The following is a 22,036-nucleotide window of genomic DNA, read 5'->3' as shown; positions in this document are numbered from 1 at the left end:
CGTATACAGACTGCAGCATAGTGGCCTTGTCGGTCTCTTAACGCTGGTCAAAAATATTGTTGGGCAGCAGTGCAGTGCGTGCCCGGTACGGTGCATGGCCCTTGTTTAGTTCACCCTAAATTCTAACTTTAGCACTATGCAAAAAGAAGATTTCTCATCACATCAAACTTGCGGTATATGTATGGAGTACTAAATGTAGACGAAATTAAAAAAATAATTATACATTTTTGTTGTACTTTGCAAGACGAATCTTTTGAGCCTAATTAGTTAATGTTTGGATAATAATTCACAAATACAAATGAAACGCTACAGTGTGCTACAGTGCTGGCACAATAATTTTGGCATTCCAAATTTTGGCAACTAAGGCCATGGTCCTGCTCCTTCTATAAAGAGAACCGGCGTGGCAGGTGGCAAGCAAGATTTGTTGGGCGCTCTCTCGCTCGTAGACTCCATCCGTACACATTGTTGGCCACCATGTGGAGGCTCAAGGTCGCCGAGGGGGACAGGGCATCTCTGAAGACGTCCAACAACTTCCTCGGCCGGGCGGTCTGGGAGTTCGACCCCGACCTCGGCACGCCGGAGGAGCGCGCCGAGGTGGAGAGGGTGCGCCGGGAGTTCACCGAGCGCCGCTTCCAGAAGAGAGAGGCCTCCGACCTTCTCTTGCGCATGCAGGTATTACACATAACAAACAGTAAACCTTGCCATATACCAGTTCATGTCTGGAACGAGTTGTATACTTGTATGTAGTCCAGCATTCCTGGGTTTTGAGAAATCCGCTAGCCATGGATTCATAGACGCTTTTTAAGAGTTCGGACCTACTTTTCTGGCCACGCTTCTAGTGAAAACCCGTTACGTTTCTGTTTTTGTTATTCCATTAGTGGCCTCATGTCAGGAGAATAGAAAAGATAGATAGAGCCAGAGCCAATGGTGAACGCTGATAAACAAAAGAAAGTGGAACAGTGTCTTGCTCCCCCTGGTAACTAAGAGACGACAACTTTTCGAAGAAGAACAGATAATAAAGTCAACTATTTCAAACTTCGGTTCTATACTAGGTGGTGTTTGGTTCAATTGTGGTAACGTTAATGGTAACGGAAACGCATCACGAATCAAGCGAATACGTATTCTGTTTGGCTGCGGCAAATGTAACGGGATCCTTGTGTGGTCACCGAACTACCGAAGGCCTTCTCCCTCCTCTGGTCGATTTCTCTGCTGATCACCGATGGAAACAAGCAACCTGGGACTTCGATGGAAAACAGCAGAACGCCGGGGACCGGAGGCAGCGGCGCCCGCGGTGCCGTCCATGACTCGTGCTGTTGCCGGTGCCCTTGCTCGTGATGGCTGAAGATGGGCTCCCCTCGTTCCCCTTGGAGGCAGCGGCCATGGACGGTAGCATCAGCATAATTGCAGCATGCCGGTCGCTCTCTCGGCTGCGGTCGTATCCGGCAGCAGAGAACCCCACCGTGGTGGCCGCTTGAGTGCTTTCTCCGTTCCAAATTACTATTCATTTCAATTTTTCTAGACTTATATTTTTGAATTTTTAAAATTAATTTCTAGGACGGTCATATGTAGGGGCGGGGGCAGACCCACTCCTAAAAATCGATTTGTAGATGTGGGTATGCACCCACCTCTATAAATGGTTTATTTTTAGCTACGAGAAGTAGTGGCAGTTGGTGCGCCCGACCCTACAAATTCTAGTTCCTAGAAACGATTTTTTTAGTATTAGTTTGAGAAAAAAAGGTTGGAGAAGATCATTATGTAGTGCCAACTTCTCTGAATTTCATTTGTACAACCCGAGACACAGGGTGCACAAATGTTCAAAACATATCATGTTTGGATATAAAAGCAACAATAGATTAAGTACTATTAAACCTACTCTACTAAGGCCTATATTGTGAAGGGTCAGGACCTATATATGTAGGTAATGGATCTATATCACATCGTGTCTGAATTTGTATGTCACGCGTAAGGAATGAATTAATGTGGATATGCTGGGAATATTTGATCTTCCCCCTCCCTTTCGTCATCCATTTTACCTCGTTTTGTCTTGACAGGTGGATCTTTTGTGAGGGTACATATGTATAACTCTTGGTGAGAATTGACCTCAATTTCATCACTCTTTGTACTTAGATTTTCTATCTGTATTAGAATAAATAACTCAAAAGTTGCTTTTCGTCAGTATACAATATTTCAAAATTAAGGCTACAGATGTGATGGTTATGTTCAAACTCAAATGGAATGGCTCATTTATACTTGTTCAGATGAGCAGTCAATTAAATGCATTATTTTGAGCCTCCAATATTTATTGACGGAATAGGATGTTATAGTCGGTAGGACAACCCATATTTATGCGCCGCAAGGCGGCAGCCATGTCCTAGCCGCTCGGACCGCCAGCAGTATTTATGTGCAAATAGAAGGACGTTGCAGCTCAAGCATTATCTGATATCCCTAAGCTCCCATTTCCGGTTTGTATGATCGTCAAAGTGTCTTCTCTTTTAAAAAGGAAAACGCTTTGGGCATTAACTTTTGTTTCATCTACTCATTTTGTCCTTAAAAAATAAGTCATTCAAGTTTTGTTATAAGTGAAATTTCTATAAATTTGACTAAGTTTGTACTAAGAAGTACCGATACTCATAAACCTATATTTTCGTAATAGACTTATTTAGCTGATATTTTGGAACATAAGTTGAAAACAGACAAACTTACTCTAGTAATAAGGAGTTTTTACAAACGAAAGCTATGTATACCAATATACTAACTTTTTTTTAATGAACCTTATCCTACGAGTTTTTATTGATATAGCAGAAAAAATACGAGACTACGACTCAGAAGGTCATAGGCAGGAAAAGAAAAAAGAAAAGAAAAAAACAAACTAGACTTGGCCAGTTGGATTGAGACATCAACGCTGGTAACCACTCAACTCGGAGCCGCCAAACCACCACTCCACTCAACAACGACAGCCGAACCAAAACCTAATCGCGACATCCACCAACATTCTCACTCTAATGTAGTCGCTGAAACCTCCAGACGTGACCCTACATTGACAGGAACTCGAGGGAAACAGACCGCATCGCACCAAGAAGGCCACCGTCATGCAGGACCATTCGTCGTATTGCCGCTGCAAACACCTCACCCTACCAGACAGAGTGATACCACCAGATCCAAACCTCTCACCAACTGCCTCGCAGTCGCCACCATGATAACACAAACACGCGGGGGCCTTGCTACATCCGCTGTTGGACTCCGCCTCTCTCGTCGCCTCAAAGAAACACCGTGTGCGGGGGTCTCGCCACGCCCGCCATAACACTCCACGTCATAGATCCGTTTCTTTTGTCACCATCGGAATGGTGAGCAATGTTGCCCCGCTTCCGAAGGTCTCCATCAAATAGCCAAGCTACCGCCGCAGGTCGACTTCGCTTCATTGCTCCACCCGCACACATAGCTTCCACCGCCATGACAGTAAGACAAAGTAGTCGCTTGCGCCGTTTTCCGACGATGTACTGCACCAGAGTAGCCCAGCAAAGCTGAGCAACCCACCACAGTCCGTTGCAAGCCTAGTCATCCTAGGATGCTATTGTTGCAAGTGCCGTCCTTAGACACAGTCCCATGCCGCACTAATAGTTGCCAAGCAACACCAGCCGCCGCAGTCCGTTGCAAGCAGCCAACCCGACAAAAATGCGACAACCCCTGACCGCCACCAGAACTGCAATCGCCTCCACATGAGCTCAGCAACCCCTATCAAGCTTGTCGTGCTGCACCATGCCGTCTTGCCGTGCCGCAAGCTCGTAGCGATGGGGCCGCCACCACCGGCTACAGCCTCCCATGATCAACACGTCACCAGCAATGCCACAAGCCGAGTTGGCTCTTCTCCAAGGAGGGGACGATGCTAGTGGCGCCATCGTCGCTCCTCCAGAATCTGGACAGGGTTTTCACCCAGAGAACCCTGCAACAGGAATGGTCACACATGTCGTATACAAATATGGACTTTTAGAATAGACTAGCAGAAACGTCTGCGTGTTGTTATGGATCCTACCCATTCTCAAGCCAATCCGCTGGTGAAAAAAAATCCATACAGAATGGATCGTTCTTTTGTGAAATTTAGTGTGCGCCTTCTTGAAAGTTTCGGAGATGATGACTTCCACTTACTCTCCAACATGTAGCCTCCATCCATTTTTTGTGTTAGTACGGCGCTAGGGAGCCTCCATCCATTATTCCTGTCAGCACAGCGCTAGAGCCTATATAGCTCACAGGTCAACAAGAAGTTTAATCAAAGTCAAAAGACTTTAGCTCGATGGGCTATTCTCTCGTACCAGTTTGCTTTCTAGGGCACCGCGGCTTGTCGTATGCTCCTGCGCCATGCTGCCTTCATAGGTGGAGCTCCCCATACAGCAGAGTGAGGTAGTTGCCCCAGCTACTAACGAAGTAGAAATCCATCCTCCCCCATGGTGTTCCTGGCGGCCGGAGCGGCGCTGGAGGCTCTATCGTGTCGCACAGAGCCACAGACGGAGGAGGAAAACAAAGTCCGTCTTGGGTCGGTGGTTGCATCCAAGTAGATGGCCCACTTGTGTTTTGGCCCAGCGCATAGGTAAAAGGCCCACGCTCCAACTGTGCTTTGGCACCAGCCAGCCACTCGACAATAGCGTGCGTCCATGCCGGTCGCTGATTGCAACCGCGCCGCCTAGACCTGGTGCGGCTGTCCTGGCTGGCTGCTCTGTTCTGTGAATCACTGGCGTCAGGGGAGATCAGTGAGGAGCCGCAATTTTGATTCGTAGGAAGGGAGAGCGAGTTAGCAAGGGGAGCGGCGGCTACAGCATAGCTGCTACTGCTGGGCGGCGCCGAGGAGAAGCAGCGGGTTGGAGTCAGCATTGGCTACGCGGCTGCACTGCTGCAATCGGTTCAGTGGCAAGGTGGTCGGCTGTGGCTCTGCCGTGCGATGGCTCAGGATGTGCGCCTGTGCGTGCGTCAGGGCGTGTGTGCGTGGAGGTTGTCTCCGATCATGGCTCAAGTGGCAAGCAACGAGCGCAACGGCCGGCACACCAAATAATATCTGCCCCAGCTAAAAAATTTGGCGAGCTCCGCCGCTGGCTGTCTTGTCGTAACTTCATCACTCTTACGAGGCCCAAACATCTCCGTCGCTTGCTACCGCTTCCAGCTTTTTAAGTTGACGCCGCAACTTGCGCTGCACTCCCTGGCAGCCTTGCTCGCTCACTTGCATGCCAGGGTGTTGGCCCGACGGCGGAAGTAGCATCACGTTGCCATCCATGCCCCCCAACCACACGGGCGCGCCCGTACCACCACTAGTACATCTCCATCAAGCAGCCAACAAGCTAGGCACGACTACCGTGTTGGCCTGTCTCCACCATGGTCCTGCTATAAGACTTTAGCATTGCGGTACTCCTTCTTCCCTACTTCCTCACCAGGTCGCCTTCTCGCCGTGTCCGGACAAGCCCACCCTGGTCACACCCATCTTCCCGGACCAAGGTCCGGCTCCACCTCGCAGTGCACACCGTGGTAGGCTTCGTCATCCTAGCCTCTACATCCTCGACGGGCTTCGAGCTGGGGACACGGTTGGCGTCGCCACCGCAGCCCCCCATGTGTTCCTCCTCTCCATGTAGGTGTCCACCAAAGGCATCATGGTGGCATGGCTGGGCGCATTCTTGCTCCCTATTAGGGTTATAGTGCAGCGTTCGAGTGGCTGCGAGAGGAGCTACAGAAGCACAATGAGCTCAACTGGACCACCCATGGTGGCAAGGCGGGTGTTGGCCTCGATTCGTAGCAACAGTTCGATGGTGATGATTGTCGGCAGCGAGCTTTAAAAGGCTGGGTGCATCTTGATACTGGCTAGATGGGGAGGGAGGAAAGGATGAGCACTGTGCCACCGGCACCGCATATTGAGTCAGGAGCTGCGGTTGGAGACAAACTGAGAAAGGGAGTGAGGGGCGGGCAATGAGTTGTGCCTACCGTCGAGCACAAACGGGTGGGATAGAGGCATGAATAGGAAGTGCCGTGAATTTTGTGTTGAGGGTTAATTATGAAAAAAATGAGAGATTTTTTTAAAAATGTTCATGACAGTTGTAAAAAACACGCGGCACTTAATATTAGGTAGGTATAGATATATATAGACTAAGGAGGAAAGGAAAAAACCTTGGTACCCAAAATAAAAAACCTCTGGGGCAAGATTTCATTGGCTCTATTTAAACCAACAATAAAATAGAAAAATAAAAGGACTAAAAATATCAAATCTAGTTGCATATCGAAATGTGTGTATCTAGAAAAACCAAAATGAATACCAAAATAAATAGTAATTTGGGACAGAAGGAGTATAATGCACAAATAAATGGTAAGCCATTGTTAATGAAAGTACCAATGTGTTCAAGGTCCTAACTAAATAGTAGTCGTGGTAGACGGCAGGCGGCAGCCATGAACCATCGCTTCCTTTTGTTTACTCCACCCGCGCCGCCGCCGTCGTTTCGGTTTCACTCGCGTTCCCTGCCGCACAAACCGGCGCCGGCGCCCGGCGGGGTCCTCATGGTCGCCATCCGCCGTCCCCCGTCCGTGTCATGGAGCATTTAGGTTGGACGCGACGCCTTTCCAATGCGGAGAAGACGCCGCCACTTGCTGCGATTCCGTGAGTTGGTCCCGGACCCCTTGTCTCTCCTAACCCCATTTGCTCCTGAATCCTGATGTGAGCGAAGTTAGGACCCTGGCGTGAACTAGTGAATATGAGCGAATAATTACTCAATTGGACTACGAGTTTTGATGCTGGATCTTCAGATATGGTTTGCTGTTTCCTTTACATTCCTGCTGGGTCTTGTTAAACAGTAGTCAGTATCAGTCAGGAAAGGCTAATCGTCCACATGCAGAAATTAGTGCTGGTGTTTAGTGGTCACTCTTGAGTCTTGATTTCTCATGGGCAAGAAGCAGGAAAGATAAGTGAAAGTATAGTATTGGATGTTGTTGTGAATGATAGACAATTTGTTACTGCAACCTTTCAATCATACAATGCTATCAGAGATTAATTAAAGAAACTCAACCAGTTAGGATTTTTTTGAATTGTACGAATTTCAGCTGGAATTCTTAACAGTTAGATTATTTCTCTAATTTATGGCAGAAATGCTGGTTCCTTTCAAATAGGTGGGTAGTTTGGGGTTTCCTTTAACAAATTTTGTTGGTATGGATGGAGTCCAACATTGAAGACCTGAAATCATGCAATTGCTGATTTTTTGCCATGAGGATCACCCCATATAGCCTCCAAACTCTTGCCCACAGAGCCACTGGAGGCAAAATCATTAACATTACAAAAGAAATTCTGTTGCTGTCCCTTGTTATAGCCTAGATGCTTTGCATTCAATGCCCACAGATTACTAGAGGCAAAAACCATTATTAAAGTAATGATTGTCAACTTGGCATATTAATATAAAGATATTAGTTTTTTCCTCTATGTTTTTGTTGTATATTGTGTGCACTTGATTTAAATATTTCTTGATTTTACCATAAATTATTTACACGTAACTATACTCTATTGCAGTATGCAAAACAAAAACATCTTCAGGTGGATCCTCCACCCGCCAAGCTTGCAGAGAATGTACAAGTCACAGAAGAGATCATACTAACATCATTGAGACGAGCTCTCGCTCAACATTCTAGTCTGCAAGCAGATGATGGGCACTGGCCTGTAGATTTCAGTGGCATTTTGTTCATTATGCCTCTCTTGGTACGCATTTTATTTTGAATTGACACCATCAGCCGACCTGCTTGCCCAACTTAATATATTCTGTAGGTAACATTTATATCAGGCGATTCATGTTTGATTATGACAAATGCTGACCAGTTTAGCATTATTGATTAATTAATGACAAATGCCAGCTAGAGCCACCATGAAATCTGAGAAATAAATTGTTATTATTTATTTCATATGCCCTCCATTCCAAATTGTAGGTCGTTTTTGCATTTCTAGTTTCATAGCTTTCGCTATTTATCTAGATATACACTATGTCTAGATACATAGTGAAAACTATGAACCTAGAAATGCCAAAACGACCTACAATTTGGAACGGAGGGAGTAGTTTACAAGCTTTAATAAACAGTGACAATAATACTTTGGTTGAATTGCGCACAACATTATGAGTATTCTTTATTTTTGCAGGTATTTGCTCTATATATCACTGGATCACTCAATACTGTCCTATCGAAAGAACATCGACGTGAGATATGTCGCTATATTTATAACATACAGGCATGTAGATGGCATTTCCAGCTACTTTCTAGTAATATCATTTGGTCAGCTGTGAATTACTTTTCTAGAGGTGGCATATTATAATAAAGTTTGTATGTAATGTGATCATTGTAGAATGCAGATGGTGGTTGGGGTAAACAAGTGGTGGGACCGAGCACCATGTTCGGCTCATGCTTAAACTATGTTACCTTAAGACTTCTTGGTGAGGAGAGCACACATGACGCTTTGACCAAAGGACGCGAATGGATTTTATCTCATGGAAGTGCAGCTGCAATACCACAATGGGGAAAAATATGGCTCTCGGTATGCCCTCTTAATTTAAAAAAAAAATGAAATGTTTGTTACATGTGAATGTAAAAGCCACTGGGGTTCCATGTTGCCTGGGTTCCATATGTAACATCCCATAGGTATCGTGCACTATATTACTAAAAGGGCGTACCCAGTGCGAAAGCTCCCACACAAGGTGGGGTCTGGGGAAGGGAATTCCTAGACAACCTTACACTTGCAAAATTCTTTTAAAATTCTGCAAAGAGGCTGGTTTGAACCCAGGACCTCCGGGCCACAAGTGGAGAGTTTTACCACTGCGCCAGGTCTGCCCTTCTATCGTGCACTATGTTACTAAAAATAAATATTCTTATAGGTTTGAAGAAATAGTAGGTAAAATCCGAACTATGGAAAATCCATAGTAAGGGGTGTGTGTTGTGTGTTTGTATGGCCATTTTGGCTTTTTCTCCTATCTTAATGCAATGATACGCAGCTCTCCTGCATATTTGAGAAAAACTATGGAAAATCCGTTAAGATACAGGGATGTATGTGTGTTCTAGCTTCTGATTCTATCATTAAACAAACCTAAAGTTGTTTTAAAACCTTTGATATTGGATATTAACTTTACCTCATTGTTGTCAATTTCAATTATCATGCAAGAGCACCTCAAACTTCCATTTTGTACATAAAGGTAATTCCAATTAGAGCTTAATGTGGCCATTTTGACATGATGGGGCTTGTGCGCTGTGATGCCCAAATTATTTGTTATCTATGATATTCTGAATTAATATCAATGAAATTCCACAGCTATCTTAATTGGATTTGCAATTAAAATTAAACATATTATTTAAATTTCTGTTACACTTTTAGCATTTATTGGTTTCAGGGGTGGGGGGGGTGGGGGGTCATACTGGAAACAGGATGCCTAGAATGCCAATTGTAGTTATGTTTGTTTGTAAATTATAATTTTTTGACTTGGAAATGACTAATTCATGGTCGCCTTTTTTTGAATGAAGATGATAGGCTTGTATGATTGGTCTGGAAATAATCCTATAATTCCTGAACTATGGCTCGTCCCTCACTTCCTTCCAATACATCCAGGTACTTATCTTTTCTCATGATAATTATAGTTGAAGCTTTGGTATAGGTAATGTCCAGCTTAGCACTGAAGGTTTTGAAGAGAAACCGGAGATATTTGGGGAATTGAGAGAGAAAGACAGGGGTGGCAGCGGCCTGGTGGCTGGTGCACAGGGCTAGATGGCGGACGGGAGTAGTGAGGATTTCCCTTTATAATTGATTCTTGGCGCACTAATTTAATGGACAAGAAACCTTGTTATAGGCTCTGGGCCCTGGTCCAATTAGTTCCATGCTCCAATCCTGGTCTGATAGGGGATCACTGACCATAACAAACTCAAAAATGCATGGTGAATTTACCTTTTTCATTTTATTATTATTATTGCTCTTGTGGCTGTTGTCATCAATATGGTGTTATAGATGTGCTATTTGAAATTGATATGGCTTAGTAGATGGAAAGGGTAGCAAAGAGGCGAAGGCGAGTTTCCCTCGCAAAGAGGCTCTGAACTGCCAAATTATATGGTTTAGGGATTATTCTTTGCTTAATCTCAAATGGTTGTGCCTGGTCCAAATATAGAGCAGGCCCTAATAAACATGGCTAACAATCTTAAGCTAGCAACCTGTTAACAGCTGAATCCTATCTCAACCAAATAACCAATAACTAAAGGAAATCGAGTAATTCATCTCAGGTGGTGGAGTCGGCTGCATGGTCCCGGCCTTATTCCTCCTTTTCTTCCTGAAGTAGTTTTTGTGTTTTTGCAATGTGATGCTTTGGGGGTAAGAAACTAATGGTCAAGGTTTAAGGCAGAGTTTCTTTGGGTTGTTGTGGCCTACTAAATTAATCAGATCATTGGTCAATATGTAACTCTAACAGAGATTTGTTAATAGCTTACTTATTGGTTCAAGTCCATGTTTCACCATGAATCGAAATACAGAAAAATAATTGAATGGGAGATCTGATACGATAACGATATATCTTTCGCCCCTGTTGTTGCACTGCACTGCACCTCTCATGGAGCTTGTTGCCTCCTGCACTGCACCGGGCTTGCTGTGTGCACAATGAGCTAGGTTGAGGCCATTCACTGGCTGGATCCACCCCCTTAGCACATAGGCTGAAGCTCTGCTTGTTCTTAAATGTTGTTGGCCTATGTCCCTAACACCACTTGTCAGACCACATGGACCTGGTGCCGTCGCTGTGACTTTGATGCTTGCCGTGAGTGAAGGGGGAACCACGCCAACTAGAGCCGCAGTCTCTAGTGCTGTGCTATGTCGTGCTAACCTGAAGCCATCCTGAGCTGTGCTTTGGCTTCTCCATCCTGCTCTCTGTACCTTGTTGGAGCTCCAGGATGATGGAACAGGGCTGCCATCAAGTGAACTGAAGAAGCAATGTGTGCAGCTGCTGTTGGGAGATTGGGATCTTAACTCAGCCTCTGGATTTTGAGTGATTGGGGTTTAAGAGAAGAAGAAAGCAGATGTGTCTATGTATGTCTTTTAGCATCTCAGTTGTCAGCTATTTTAAAGTAGTGGTGAGGGAAACAAGGATTCGAACCAGTTGCATTACATTGGAGGAAATACCAATTTTTTGTGGCAAATGTGGGAAAACTTTTACATTCGATGACATAGGTGGAATTTTCTCATCTTCTTTGATGTATCTAAAAAATATGATCCTTCAAAATTAGATTGAGATCCAAAATTCTAGGTAAATCGGACCCCAAAAGTTTATATAAATGAAAAATTAGAGGTGCTAACCACATAATGAACATAAGTTTTGGAATACTTTTAGTTGAAAAGGTGGAATTTTGTGAAAGTCACACTTGCATGAAACAAATAAGATATTTATCTGACACCCTACATGCAGATTGGTGGGTATATTCAAGACCCACAGCTGTGTAGATTACATTTGAGTGTTTGGGGTGAGGGAGTTTACTCCCTCTCTCTTGTACTTTTCTTATTCTTAATGAAATGATACGCAGCTGTCCTGCTTGTTCGAGAAAAAAAGAGCCTGTGTGAGGGCGATAACTAGTATTATAAATCCTTATTGCTATGGTAATAAAATGTTCCTTTATCAGGCTATCTCATTCTCAGACACCATATATTCCTACTTGCTAACAGAATAAAATGTACCATTGTAAATAGTCTTATTCTCTGACATTATGAACCTTTTATATTTCTTACTTGCTCTTAAATCCTCCATTTTTCTGATTAAAAAGTAGATTTCCCCTACCACAGGACGATTTTGGGTCTTTACCCGCATGGTTTATTTGCCTATGGCTTATCTCTTTGGTAAGAAGTTTGTTGGACCAATTACACCAACCATATTGGCATTGAGAGATGAGCTCTATGGTGTACCATACAATGAGGTTGATTGGAACAAAGCTCGTGATAATTGTGCTAAGGTTCGTTTTTATTATGTTTTTGTTACTTCTGCATGGAATTTTTAATTATCCAAACAAAACATATTGGATAAGTTGTTCGATCTTAATCAGTGAAAGCAATATATCTATTGGAAATAGTGGATACAATAAATCATTTCTAGAAGATTCAAACATTCTCCAACCACAATCTCAGCTATTGGTTGGGTATGTAAACCTTTTTTGAGTGTATCTTAATGAAATGGCACGCAGCTCTCCTGCGTTGTTCGAGAAAAAAAAACTTTTTTGAGTAATATGTGCAAACGACTTTCATATTTGGCACTGAAGAAAATGATCCATTCAATCAATAAAAACAAGAAAAGTATTAGAAATTTCAGCTTTCGCTACCAACTCATTTATATATCTTATTTTGTAATCTGCATTTGTTGTCCATGAAATATGTCACAGAAATTTGGGCCTAGAGACCCCTATATTGAGCTTATTTGATAGCTTCAGTTGTTAATTGGTTTGGATCATAATACAATACTCAAAAATGTTAATCCAAAGATATTTTCTGCAGCATAATAGCACTTGAAAAGGATATCCATATCTTAGCTTCAGTTCTATATTCCCCCATAAAGTGTTGATCATTTTTGTCATAAAAATGTTATATTCATGTCCGTTTTTTTGGAAGAGATTATGTTCATATTTTAGCTTCAGCATCATGATTATATATAAGAAGCTAGATTATATAGAGCCTTTCTAGTATGTTTAGCAACAAACATTTGATTCATACAATTTCAATTGCCTGATTCTCAGTTATTTCTGTTTCTGTGCATGCAGGTGGACCTTATCTATCCACGGACAATGGCACAAAATCTTGTATGGACTTGCCTTAATAAAGTCGTGGAGCCAATGCTGAATTGCTGGCCAGTAAACAAGTTAAGACATATAGCATTGAAAAACATCATAAAGCATATCTACTATGAAGATGAAATTAGTAAATACATATGTGTATGTCCAATAAACAAGGTAATATTCTAAAAAAATATTGGAGAGTGATCTGAGTGCTGATCTTACAAAAGGGGGGGGGGGGCACCTTTGCTACTATATGATAAATTTTTTGTGATCTCTGCTAATTTCCCTTCATTTCGGCAAATGCAATACTTTTTGTTTGGACCCAGGCATATGCTGAATTAGCCGGATTCGATAAATAGTATAATATCAAGCATAATCCAATCTTGGAGATTGGCTCAGCCCATCATCCTGACCGTAGTTCATCTATTTGAATTTCTTTTACTAGCTTACAGAATGATGCATTGATTCTTAAAATTTTGGAGTTCTACCAAATATATCTGTAACGGCCAAATGTAATTTGGCTAGCTTAATATAGCAATATTACCCATCCTCAAGTGCACTTGTCTCAAAGTTTAAAGGGTCAAAAGAGAACCATTTCTTGCGGATGACTGAAATGATTTGGACAAGAATATTTATAATAATTTATAACTGCTTCTCAACCCTTTGCTTGTAGGCATTAGATATGATTTGTTGTTGGGCAGAAAATCCAAATTCAGATGCATTCAAGCAGCATCTTCCAAGGATATATGATTTTTTATGGCTTGCAGAAGATGGAATGAAGGCACAGGTACTATCTTGTCATGCCTTGTGCAGCAATTGTACTACTCGCCATTTTCTTGTTTTTTGTTATTGAGAAGCTTTGGCTACAAATATTAGATATGTTCTGGTTAAGAATTTATCAATACGAACCTAGGTTCAATGAAACTCGTAACTTCTGTTCAACACTCACTATTCATGACTTGATTGTTTAGCCCCCTATTTGAACCCCAAGCACTACTTTGTCAAAGATCATAACAGGCTAACAGCAGAGCCTTTATAATTTCACAAATATGTTTCTACAGTGCCAAATGCCACAAATGATGCCAGTATTAACATCTACACCAGGCCTTACACTGGTTTCTAGTTATAGCCACATTTCAATTGGACCGTTAAGAACCCATAATATTGAGGAAAAAGTCCATTTTACTCCCCTCACCTATTTACTTTGTCCATTTCACCCCCTCAACAAAATATTGGCTCAATTTATTACCTCTTCCTATTGAAACCGGATCAATTTACCCCCTCAAATGAGATTTCAACCCAATTTTGTCCATGTGGCATGGTTTTGACCGGTCTTAGGTTGTTTGGACGACTGACGTGGACTGCATGTCACAGATGAGTCGAGCACCGCATCTAGCATGCAGAATTAAGCCTGGCGAGCTGCAGCCTGCAGTGCCGTGCCGCGCCTCGCACGTGCAATCCAAGCTGAAGCGCTGCGGCTCGTACGGCACCCTGAGCCCTGCGCACCTGGCCGCCTGGTATCTCGCTGCTTTGCGCGCACATGTATTTGGTGCTCGTCTCGTCAATTACCATGTCATCTATTTACCGTCCACACAATTTAGTCGTCGTCAAGAACTCTTCCTTGTTCTAGTGTGCAAAATGATTCGCCATGGAAATAATGTGCACAAAAATTCAAACTGAGATTTGGTCCCGAGCATGGAATAACATGTTCCAGTGTGTGATCCTGCTGGGACTCATTTTTAATCTTTGTCAGATTATTCAGTAGGAATAATATGCTGCATGATGTGCTTCATGGATCACTAGGTGTCAGTTCTGTTACTGCAATTGACAAAACTTTACTGTGTAACATTTGTATTCATGTGAAGTTGATGATGTCGCATGCATTGCCCACGTGAAGATGCTCACGTTTAGCATGATGGGAGTACAGTCTGCATTTCCTCGAGGCTTGCAAGTAGAGCGGTGTTGCCCTGGATTTTTGTTTTGGATCAAAACGACGTGGCGATTGACGAGACGAGCGCCAGATGTATGCGCGTGCACAGCAGCGAGATATATACCAGACGTAGGGCTCGGGGTTGACCTGTGACTGCGAGGCGTGGTGCCGCGCTGCAGCTCGCCTGGCGCGAGGGAAGGACGCAGGCTTAATTCTGCATGCTAGGTGCACGGTGCTCTGCTTAGCTGTGACATGCAGTCCACATCAGCCGTTAAAACAACTTAAGACTGGTCAAAATTATGCCACATCAGCACAACTGGGTTGGAATCATATTTAAGGGCTAAATTGATCCGGTTTCAAACTTTCAATAGTAAGAGGTAGTAAATTGAGCCAATATTTTGTTGAGGGGGTGAAATGGACAAAGTAAATAGGTGAAGGGAGTAAAATGGACTTTTTCCTAATATTGATCATAAAATGACTACTACCGTAGGACCATAAATTTGAACATTACCATTCTTGATAGCATATTACCAAAATGTTCACCCCAAGTCATGTTCAAGTCTATCGGATGCTTGGACAGTAGTCTAACTTTTTTTTATACATAAAATCCTAATTGGGTGGGCTATTATGTTCAATCTTTAGATTACCGTGGCTATTTCCAATCACAATGATTTATTGGAAAGGTTGTGTCCGATGGCCACTTACATGTTCATTCTATTTCTACAGAAGCAACCCGTTCTGTTTTGTTAAGACTTAATAAGCATTGTACAAACACTCTCTATAATAGGTGTATGATGGTTGTCCAGCCTGGGAGACCGCTTTCATTGTCCAAGCCTATTGCTCAACAGGTCTTGTTAATGAGTTTAGTCCAACACTCCGTAAAGCTCATGAATTCATTAAATGTTCACAGGTTCAAGTTTCCTATTACTTATTCTTATATATTGTAAAATAAGCAATGTTTGCAAGAGCAAATCTTTATATGCATATCTTTATGTAGATCCGTGAAAATCATCCTGACTATGAAGCTTACTACCGCCATAGATCCAAAGGTTCATGGACTCTTTCAACAGCAGATAATGGGTGGAATGTATCTGATTGTACTGCTGAAGCACTCAAGGTCAAGACAAGTTACTTCTGATATTTCTCATTTCTAAAAACCTTAATTATGTTCTTCCCTGGTAAAAGTGTGCGTGATATACCTTGACATAATAACATAGTACTCTTTCAGCCATTATCAGTCAAAAAGTAGTTATGTTACGGTTTGCATACTTCAGTGGTTGTAGTAATAAATCACTGTTGGATAAATAAGACGTGCACTAGTGAAATACACATGCATTACAAACACTATAGTCCTTGATTTATCTTCTTTATACTGTGTGTAATGTCAATGCTTTTTTTGAAACAAATTTACAAGTGCACTCACATATGCAGGTTTATCATTATTCATGATTATATGGAATATTTTTTAGTGCCGTTATTATGTTCAAATATTTGTAATACGTCACATGTCGCTAGTGCTCATTCAAAGTTTCTTCCAGTAACACTCAGCTTCATTTCTTTAGGCACTGTTATTGCTATCAAAGATCTCTCCAGATCTTGTTGGGGATCCCATAAAAGGAGAAAGTTTGTACGATGCAGTGGATTGCATTCTCTCTTATGTGGTATGACTCTTCTTTAAATGATTTGTCATGTTCTTATAGCTATAAACTCTTAAATCTAAAGTTGGCGTAATCTGGCTCGCTACTAGCAACTTGTTTGCAACCTCTTCTCTCACCTGCACATGTTCAAACGGTTTTAATTGAGTGAGTAGCACTATTTTTCAATTTTTAAATGGAGAAGATTTTGTCGACAAATGCCACCCCATTGTGGGCAGTGACTCAATCCCACTTGGTGTAGTCCCTTTCATCAGTTCAACATGAACATATTTTGAGCAATGGAAAGATGTATTGTACTGTATAATGGCAGGGATAACTTTAGGGTTGAGCGGAGACTAATTTGTCATTCTTGCTGGATTGATTATGGAGAAATCCATTTCATTAGTTCAACATGACAAAACTCACAGGAAAAAATAGATAAGAATACAAAGGTTATCTCTAAACCATAGAACACGTCGATACCGAAATAATCCCAAGGAATAAGTACATTGATGATGCTTACATCTGATTTAGAAGTAATGCTGCACCAACTGGTCTCTTGTGAAGGGCGCGTAGCTGCTATATCATCACTCATGCAGTAGTATCCAAGGTGCCAAAGTAGAAAAAAATGCTGCCGTGTTTTCTGCTACACAACACAATTGCTTGTTTTTGTATATTTCCAAATTTACTGAAATTGTTGTTTTCTCTTTATATGATTCTTTACCCAGTTTATGAACAATTTAGTGATGTACTTGACATCTAAATTTATTGAGCATGTTTTTATGTTTATTGAAGAATGATGATGGCACCTTTTCTACATATGAGCGTAAAAGAACCAGTCCTTTGTTGGAGGTGAGTGTTATTATTGTTCTTTTTTTTTCCAGGAAAACAAGTTTTGTAACTTCCATGTTTGAATATAGTTTTTCGTTCAAAAAAATATATTTGAAATGAATAGAGAATTTGACCCAATGACTTCCATGTTTAGAAATTCCACTCTCTTTCTAGGTCTTGCCATAAATAAGACAGATAGCCCACTCCGAGCTTATTATATTACAAATTATTTGTTTGGGCAATTGGACATAAAAACATAAACTGCAAGATGAACTTTCGCTTTCAGGGTTGTGCGCAGCTCAAACAATAGTTGGCACAACCAAGTAGCTTCAGCAACTGCATTTGCGACAGCCCGATACTCTGCTTCAGCACTTGAGCGGGAGACAGTATTCTGATGCTTAGATGGCGGCGCGCTAGGAGATGACAGCATAACGTGAATCCGGTGAAACCCGGACTCGTGATACCATGAAAGCAATGAATATTGCGTGGAATAGTAGATTGGATTGATGAGGGTCAAGGGTACAGCTTATATGGTCAAGGAGATCGTGGATTAGGTTTATAGAAACAGAACCATCCGACGGATATCCTTGCCCAGTCTCGAATCAATCTATCCCTAATGGTCGGCAGAAGCCAGAGGCACACGACACGCCTGGGCCTGCCATGGGCCGAACCACACATGTAGCACATATATATGTCTAACAGTGCATTTTGTGTAACATTTTTTCGTAATACCAAAATGCTATTCTCGATAATAATTTCATGCCTGACTGCACACTGACTTGGAATTTGTTGGCAATAGGTTCTCAACCCTTCGGAGAGCTTTATCAACATTGTTGTCGACTATCCGTAAGAAATGAAATATCCTCAATAGTTATCAATGCATTTGATTCTTATTATTTTTTATACATGGGACCTGATTTGTTGTCTTTAACCAACTCATAGATCTGTTGAATGCACTTCATCAGTGCTCCAAGCTCTAATTATGTTCAAAGAGCTGGATCCAGGATACCGCAAAGAAGAGATAGGAAATTGCATTAAAAGCACGTCCGAGTTTATTGAGAAGGAACAACGGAAAGATGGCTCCTGGTCTCTGAAATCATCTTGTTTGTTATCTGCAAATTATTCAAACTTTTAAATTATGAAATCAATAATTAGATTAATTATGATCCAACAGGTTTGGCAGTTGGGGTGTATGTTTCACTTATGGAATATTCTTTGCTGTAAAAGGATTAACTGCTGCTGGAAGAACTTATGAAAATAGTTCCTCCATCAGGAAAGCATGCAGCTTTCTGTTGTCAAAGCAGCTACGTACAGGTGGATGGGGTGAAACTTATCTTTCTAGCGAAACTGAGGTAACTGTTAATTTTCGTTATTTAACTGTAACCATGTGGAAGGTTTGCTCAGGTTATGGTATATTTCTAATTTTTTTGAACTTTAGATGCATGATATTATCTCTTAGCAATGTAATTTGAGTGAAAACCATTTACTGAGTCCAATTCTAAGGTGCTTGTTTTCATGAGTCTTTGTTTTTGTAACGACAAATAACATGTTCAATTGCCTCTAGGAAACTGAAGAAATTCGAATCACTGATTGACGAATAATTTGGCAGGACTAGTATCTTATTTCTCGATTGTATTGAGTTATCTTGGCTGTTGAAAGGCAATCAACTGCTTGTGGTAACAGTTGTACCCAAATATATGTTGACTTGGACAATCCTTTTTTATAAAATAAAGAAGTTATTGTATCAGCTTCTGTCAAAATATATGTGATACCATGCAACTGAGACAAAATATTTTGTTGTCTTTTTGGTTTTTTTATAAATCCTAGCTTCTGTATGATATGTAAGTATTGTCAGACCCATGTGGTCTAAACATTTTGTTTTGGTTTTGAATAAAAAAATGGAGGCAACTGTATGATTACTGCTGGTTCTCCTAACCTATTTAGTTGTCTCATCACGGGTTTACATCAAGCACCCTTGGTTCCTATATTATAATTGCATACAACAAGCTCTTAGTAATATAAATAATGTCTACTTTTAATATATATTTGATACTGAAAAAAAATAATTGGTCATGTTTTTTATATGAATCCTTTACTATCTACCAACTTATTGGAAAATTCTTTATCCGCATCATGACTTTCCAGATAACATTATGCGATATTTGATGTTGGGAGCTGTACTATATCTCAAACATGCTTTTTTAAGGAAATATTGATTGCTCCAAATCTTAATGAATTTTATCATGTCTTCCACTTTATATTTGGCAGTCGTACGTGGAGGCTAGTGGTCCTCATGCAGTAAACACTGCTTGGGCAATGTTGGCTTTAATTTATGGTGGGCAGGTATATATTTTGCAAGTTACAATTGTCACAAATACATTATTTAATATTTATACTTCCCAAAAAAATACATTATTTATAAAACTGCTATGATGGCTGCTTATTATTTCATATCATGGGCATGCTATACAGGTGGAACGAGATCCAACACCTCTATATCATGCTGCAAAAGAATTGATCAATATGCAACTAGAGTCAGGCGACTTTCCCCAACAAGTAATTTATATTTATTTTTGGCTTATAGAAGAATTATAAGTTTAGCACTATGATTTGGTTGTTTTCTTCTCTTTCAGCTAAATATTTATTTTGATTATTGTTCTTATAAGGTCTCAAGATATAGAAACTTGACTATTACCTTTTGTAACTTGGAACAAGTCTCCTCATAAAGTTATAAAATTGTAAAGATAGTTTAAGTGACAAAGCTAATGTACAATTTTTCATATATGTCCATTGTAGACAGTTCTCAGACATCTATTATCAGCCCTTTTAAGTTCACTCATATTTTATAGAGTGAAATTAAAGAACATCAATGTAATAACAGTTTATTTTGGGCCAGAACCCAGTTTATTTTGGGCCAGAACAAGAAATATTTAGGCCCAGTGCAATGAGGCCTATGCTCTGCTCCGGAGGTGCAGCCTGAAATTGCAACCTGCCTACCAACAATCCCACTCTACCATCCATATGCCATGTACTTACTATTGATATATTGATCAAAATTTCATTTTCTGTGAATAATGGATATATTATGTTTATGCATTCATGGAGGAGGACTCGACTTCTGGCCATAAGACTTGGGCATGAATGCATATAACGATCCCAGAATGTATACACCAATATTTTTTTTGTCAATTGACGCTTGCCGTCCTGCCACACCTCAACATGTATATGTTCTAGTTAGACCTGATGGTTCTACTCCACTTACTTGATAATACCTGTCCTTTGATTGCAGGAACACGTTGGGTGCTTCAACAGTTCCCTATACTTCAATTACGGCAACTACCGGAACCTGTACCCGATCTGGGCTCTTGGTGAATTTCGCCATCGGCTTCTTGCAAGAAAGAATTGAAACCAATATTCTTGAATCGTTACATACTTACATCCCTGCAACTAAGGGTAACTGAATCTGCAAACAACAGTTGAAGCCGTGTATATCTTGCATTTATTCCAAAGGCAAGCAACTAAGAAACAAAATCAGATCCATAGTAAATGAAGTCTAGGATCTGCATATACTTAACAAAGAATCACAAAATGTTTGGAATTGCAGTTATATGTTAGTAACTGTGCTCTGTATGGTTATTTTCTGATAGCGAAAAATTGATGTACATCCTGCGTGATATGCCCTTCCCTATCTGCAAATAAAGCTGCCGTGCTTTCTCGTCTTTATGATTTCTGAGTCAATGTTTACTAACGGTTCGGGAAAAGAAATGGCGTGCAAATCCGAAGGAACAATACCAGCGCACAGAAACAGATATGATGCCTTCGCTCTGGTTGACTGGTTATACACATTGGAAAATCATGACCATAAGCAACCATAACCTGAATGTCACTATATATGAATTTTGCTCCAAGATGTTGGCCGCTGCCATGAATTTTTCTGGCTGATTGAAGAAAATTTGCATGCTGCTCTTTAACATTATTTGTGCATCAGTGCTGCGGGTGTACGGAAACGCTGTATTTCATCACCGGGATTGGGGATGATTTGGCGCGTCACATTATGATTGCTAAATACTTGGACGTAAGTCTTTCGGCAGTGCAGTGGTTTTTTCTTTCTCGAAACACGATACATACACGCACGCACGCACGCACACACTACACCCTATTAACACGCGCATGCATACTACCCCGTTCAAAGTTTGAACCGAAGATGATGATACTCTCTCATCACGGAAAAGATGGTTCTGATCGAGATCTATTTTGCTCGATGTGTAGATGTATTTTTGTTGGCAGGAAAGGACTCTGCTTTTCCGTTTATAGTCTCTGGCTCTCTGCTGTGTAGTCTGGTTCAGCAGTTGCAGAGGGCCCTCTGTTTGAATGGTTTTGCAGATACTAACTAGTGATTTGCGCGCGCGTAGAGCCTAGCGCTTTTATTGATGAGTATAATTCACTATTGGAACAAAAAAAAAACACATTGATTAAGTTTCATCTTGAGAGTATCATCCCTTTATCACACGGAAATTTAAAGTTTCTGTTCAACAATCAAAATTCATAAAGTCGTCAGTTTTAGTCTTTTACTAAGCACATAAACGAAGGCATAGAAAGTCGTCAGTATGGAGCGACAATGCTTCCAATGACTGGACACAGGCCAAAATTGCAGTTTAAGCCTTCTGTACAAGTTCTAGCAAAATTATTGGGAAACCATTAGTAATGCATAAGTTGAAGATTTCAATGGAATATTGTGGCCCAATACAAAGCTGAGGACTCCTAAAATCGGGAAGCAATTCAAGGAATAACAACTAAAATGCTGAATTTAATTCTTATCAGAACAAAATTCAGATGCTGCATAGTGCTCTCGGTATGGTGA

The 22,036-nt window shown here is 41.3% G+C and overlaps 1 protein-coding gene across 2 annotated transcripts; it reads left to right on the top strand.

Moving 5' to 3' along the window:
• Nucleotides 1-412: 412 nt before the first annotated feature.
• Nucleotides 413-20,898, top strand: LOC117852781 (achilleol B synthase). 2 transcript variants are annotated; one of them, XM_034735032.2, is made up of 18 exons: nucleotides 414-672; nucleotides 7,526-7,711; nucleotides 8,144-8,233; nucleotides 8,348-8,536; nucleotides 9,514-9,598; nucleotides 11,801-11,967; nucleotides 12,766-12,954; nucleotides 13,454-13,567; nucleotides 15,498-15,620; nucleotides 15,708-15,827; nucleotides 16,273-16,371; nucleotides 17,140-17,196; nucleotides 17,975-18,021; nucleotides 18,118-18,261; nucleotides 18,350-18,527; nucleotides 19,444-19,518; nucleotides 19,648-19,731; nucleotides 20,465-20,898. In XM_034735032.2, exons 1-18 carry the CDS (start codon nucleotides 475-477, stop codon nucleotides 20,579-20,581), a joined length of 2,262 nt encoding a protein of 753 aa, XP_034590923.1. In that variant the 5' UTR covers nucleotides 414-474; the 3' UTR covers nucleotides 20,582-20,898. The 2 variants fall into 2 exon arrangements, with proteins under 2 accessions (XP_034590925.1, XP_034590923.1); XM_034735034.1 differs by lacking the exon at nucleotides 15,498-15,620 and having other exon boundaries at nucleotides 413-672.
• Nucleotides 20,899-22,036: the final 1,138 nt, after the last annotated feature.

The sequence above is a fragment of the Setaria viridis genome, chromosome 4, assembly GCF_005286985.2.
Source record: "Setaria viridis chromosome 4, Setaria_viridis_v4.0, whole genome shotgun sequence".
In the NCBI taxonomy this organism is placed as follows: Eukaryota; Viridiplantae; Streptophyta; class Magnoliopsida; order Poales; family Poaceae; genus Setaria; species Setaria viridis.
Note: the sequence above shows the minus strand (reverse complement) of the source record. Positions and strands in the feature narration are given on the sequence as shown.

Bases quoted from the DNA above. Each gene is read 5' to 3' on its own strand.
- LOC117852781 (XM_034735032.2), top strand. From the start codon at position 475: ATGTGGAGGCTCAAGGTCGCCGAGGGGGACAGGGCATCTCTGAAGACG. The intron at 17,197-17,974 runs GTGAGTGTTATT...TGTTGGCAATAG, and splicing joins GAACCAGTCCTTTGTTGGAG to GTTCTCAACCCTTCGGAGAG. The intron at 18,022-18,117 runs GTAAGAAATGAA...ACCAACTCATAG, and splicing joins AACATTGTTGTCGACTATCC to ATCTGTTGAATGCACTTCAT.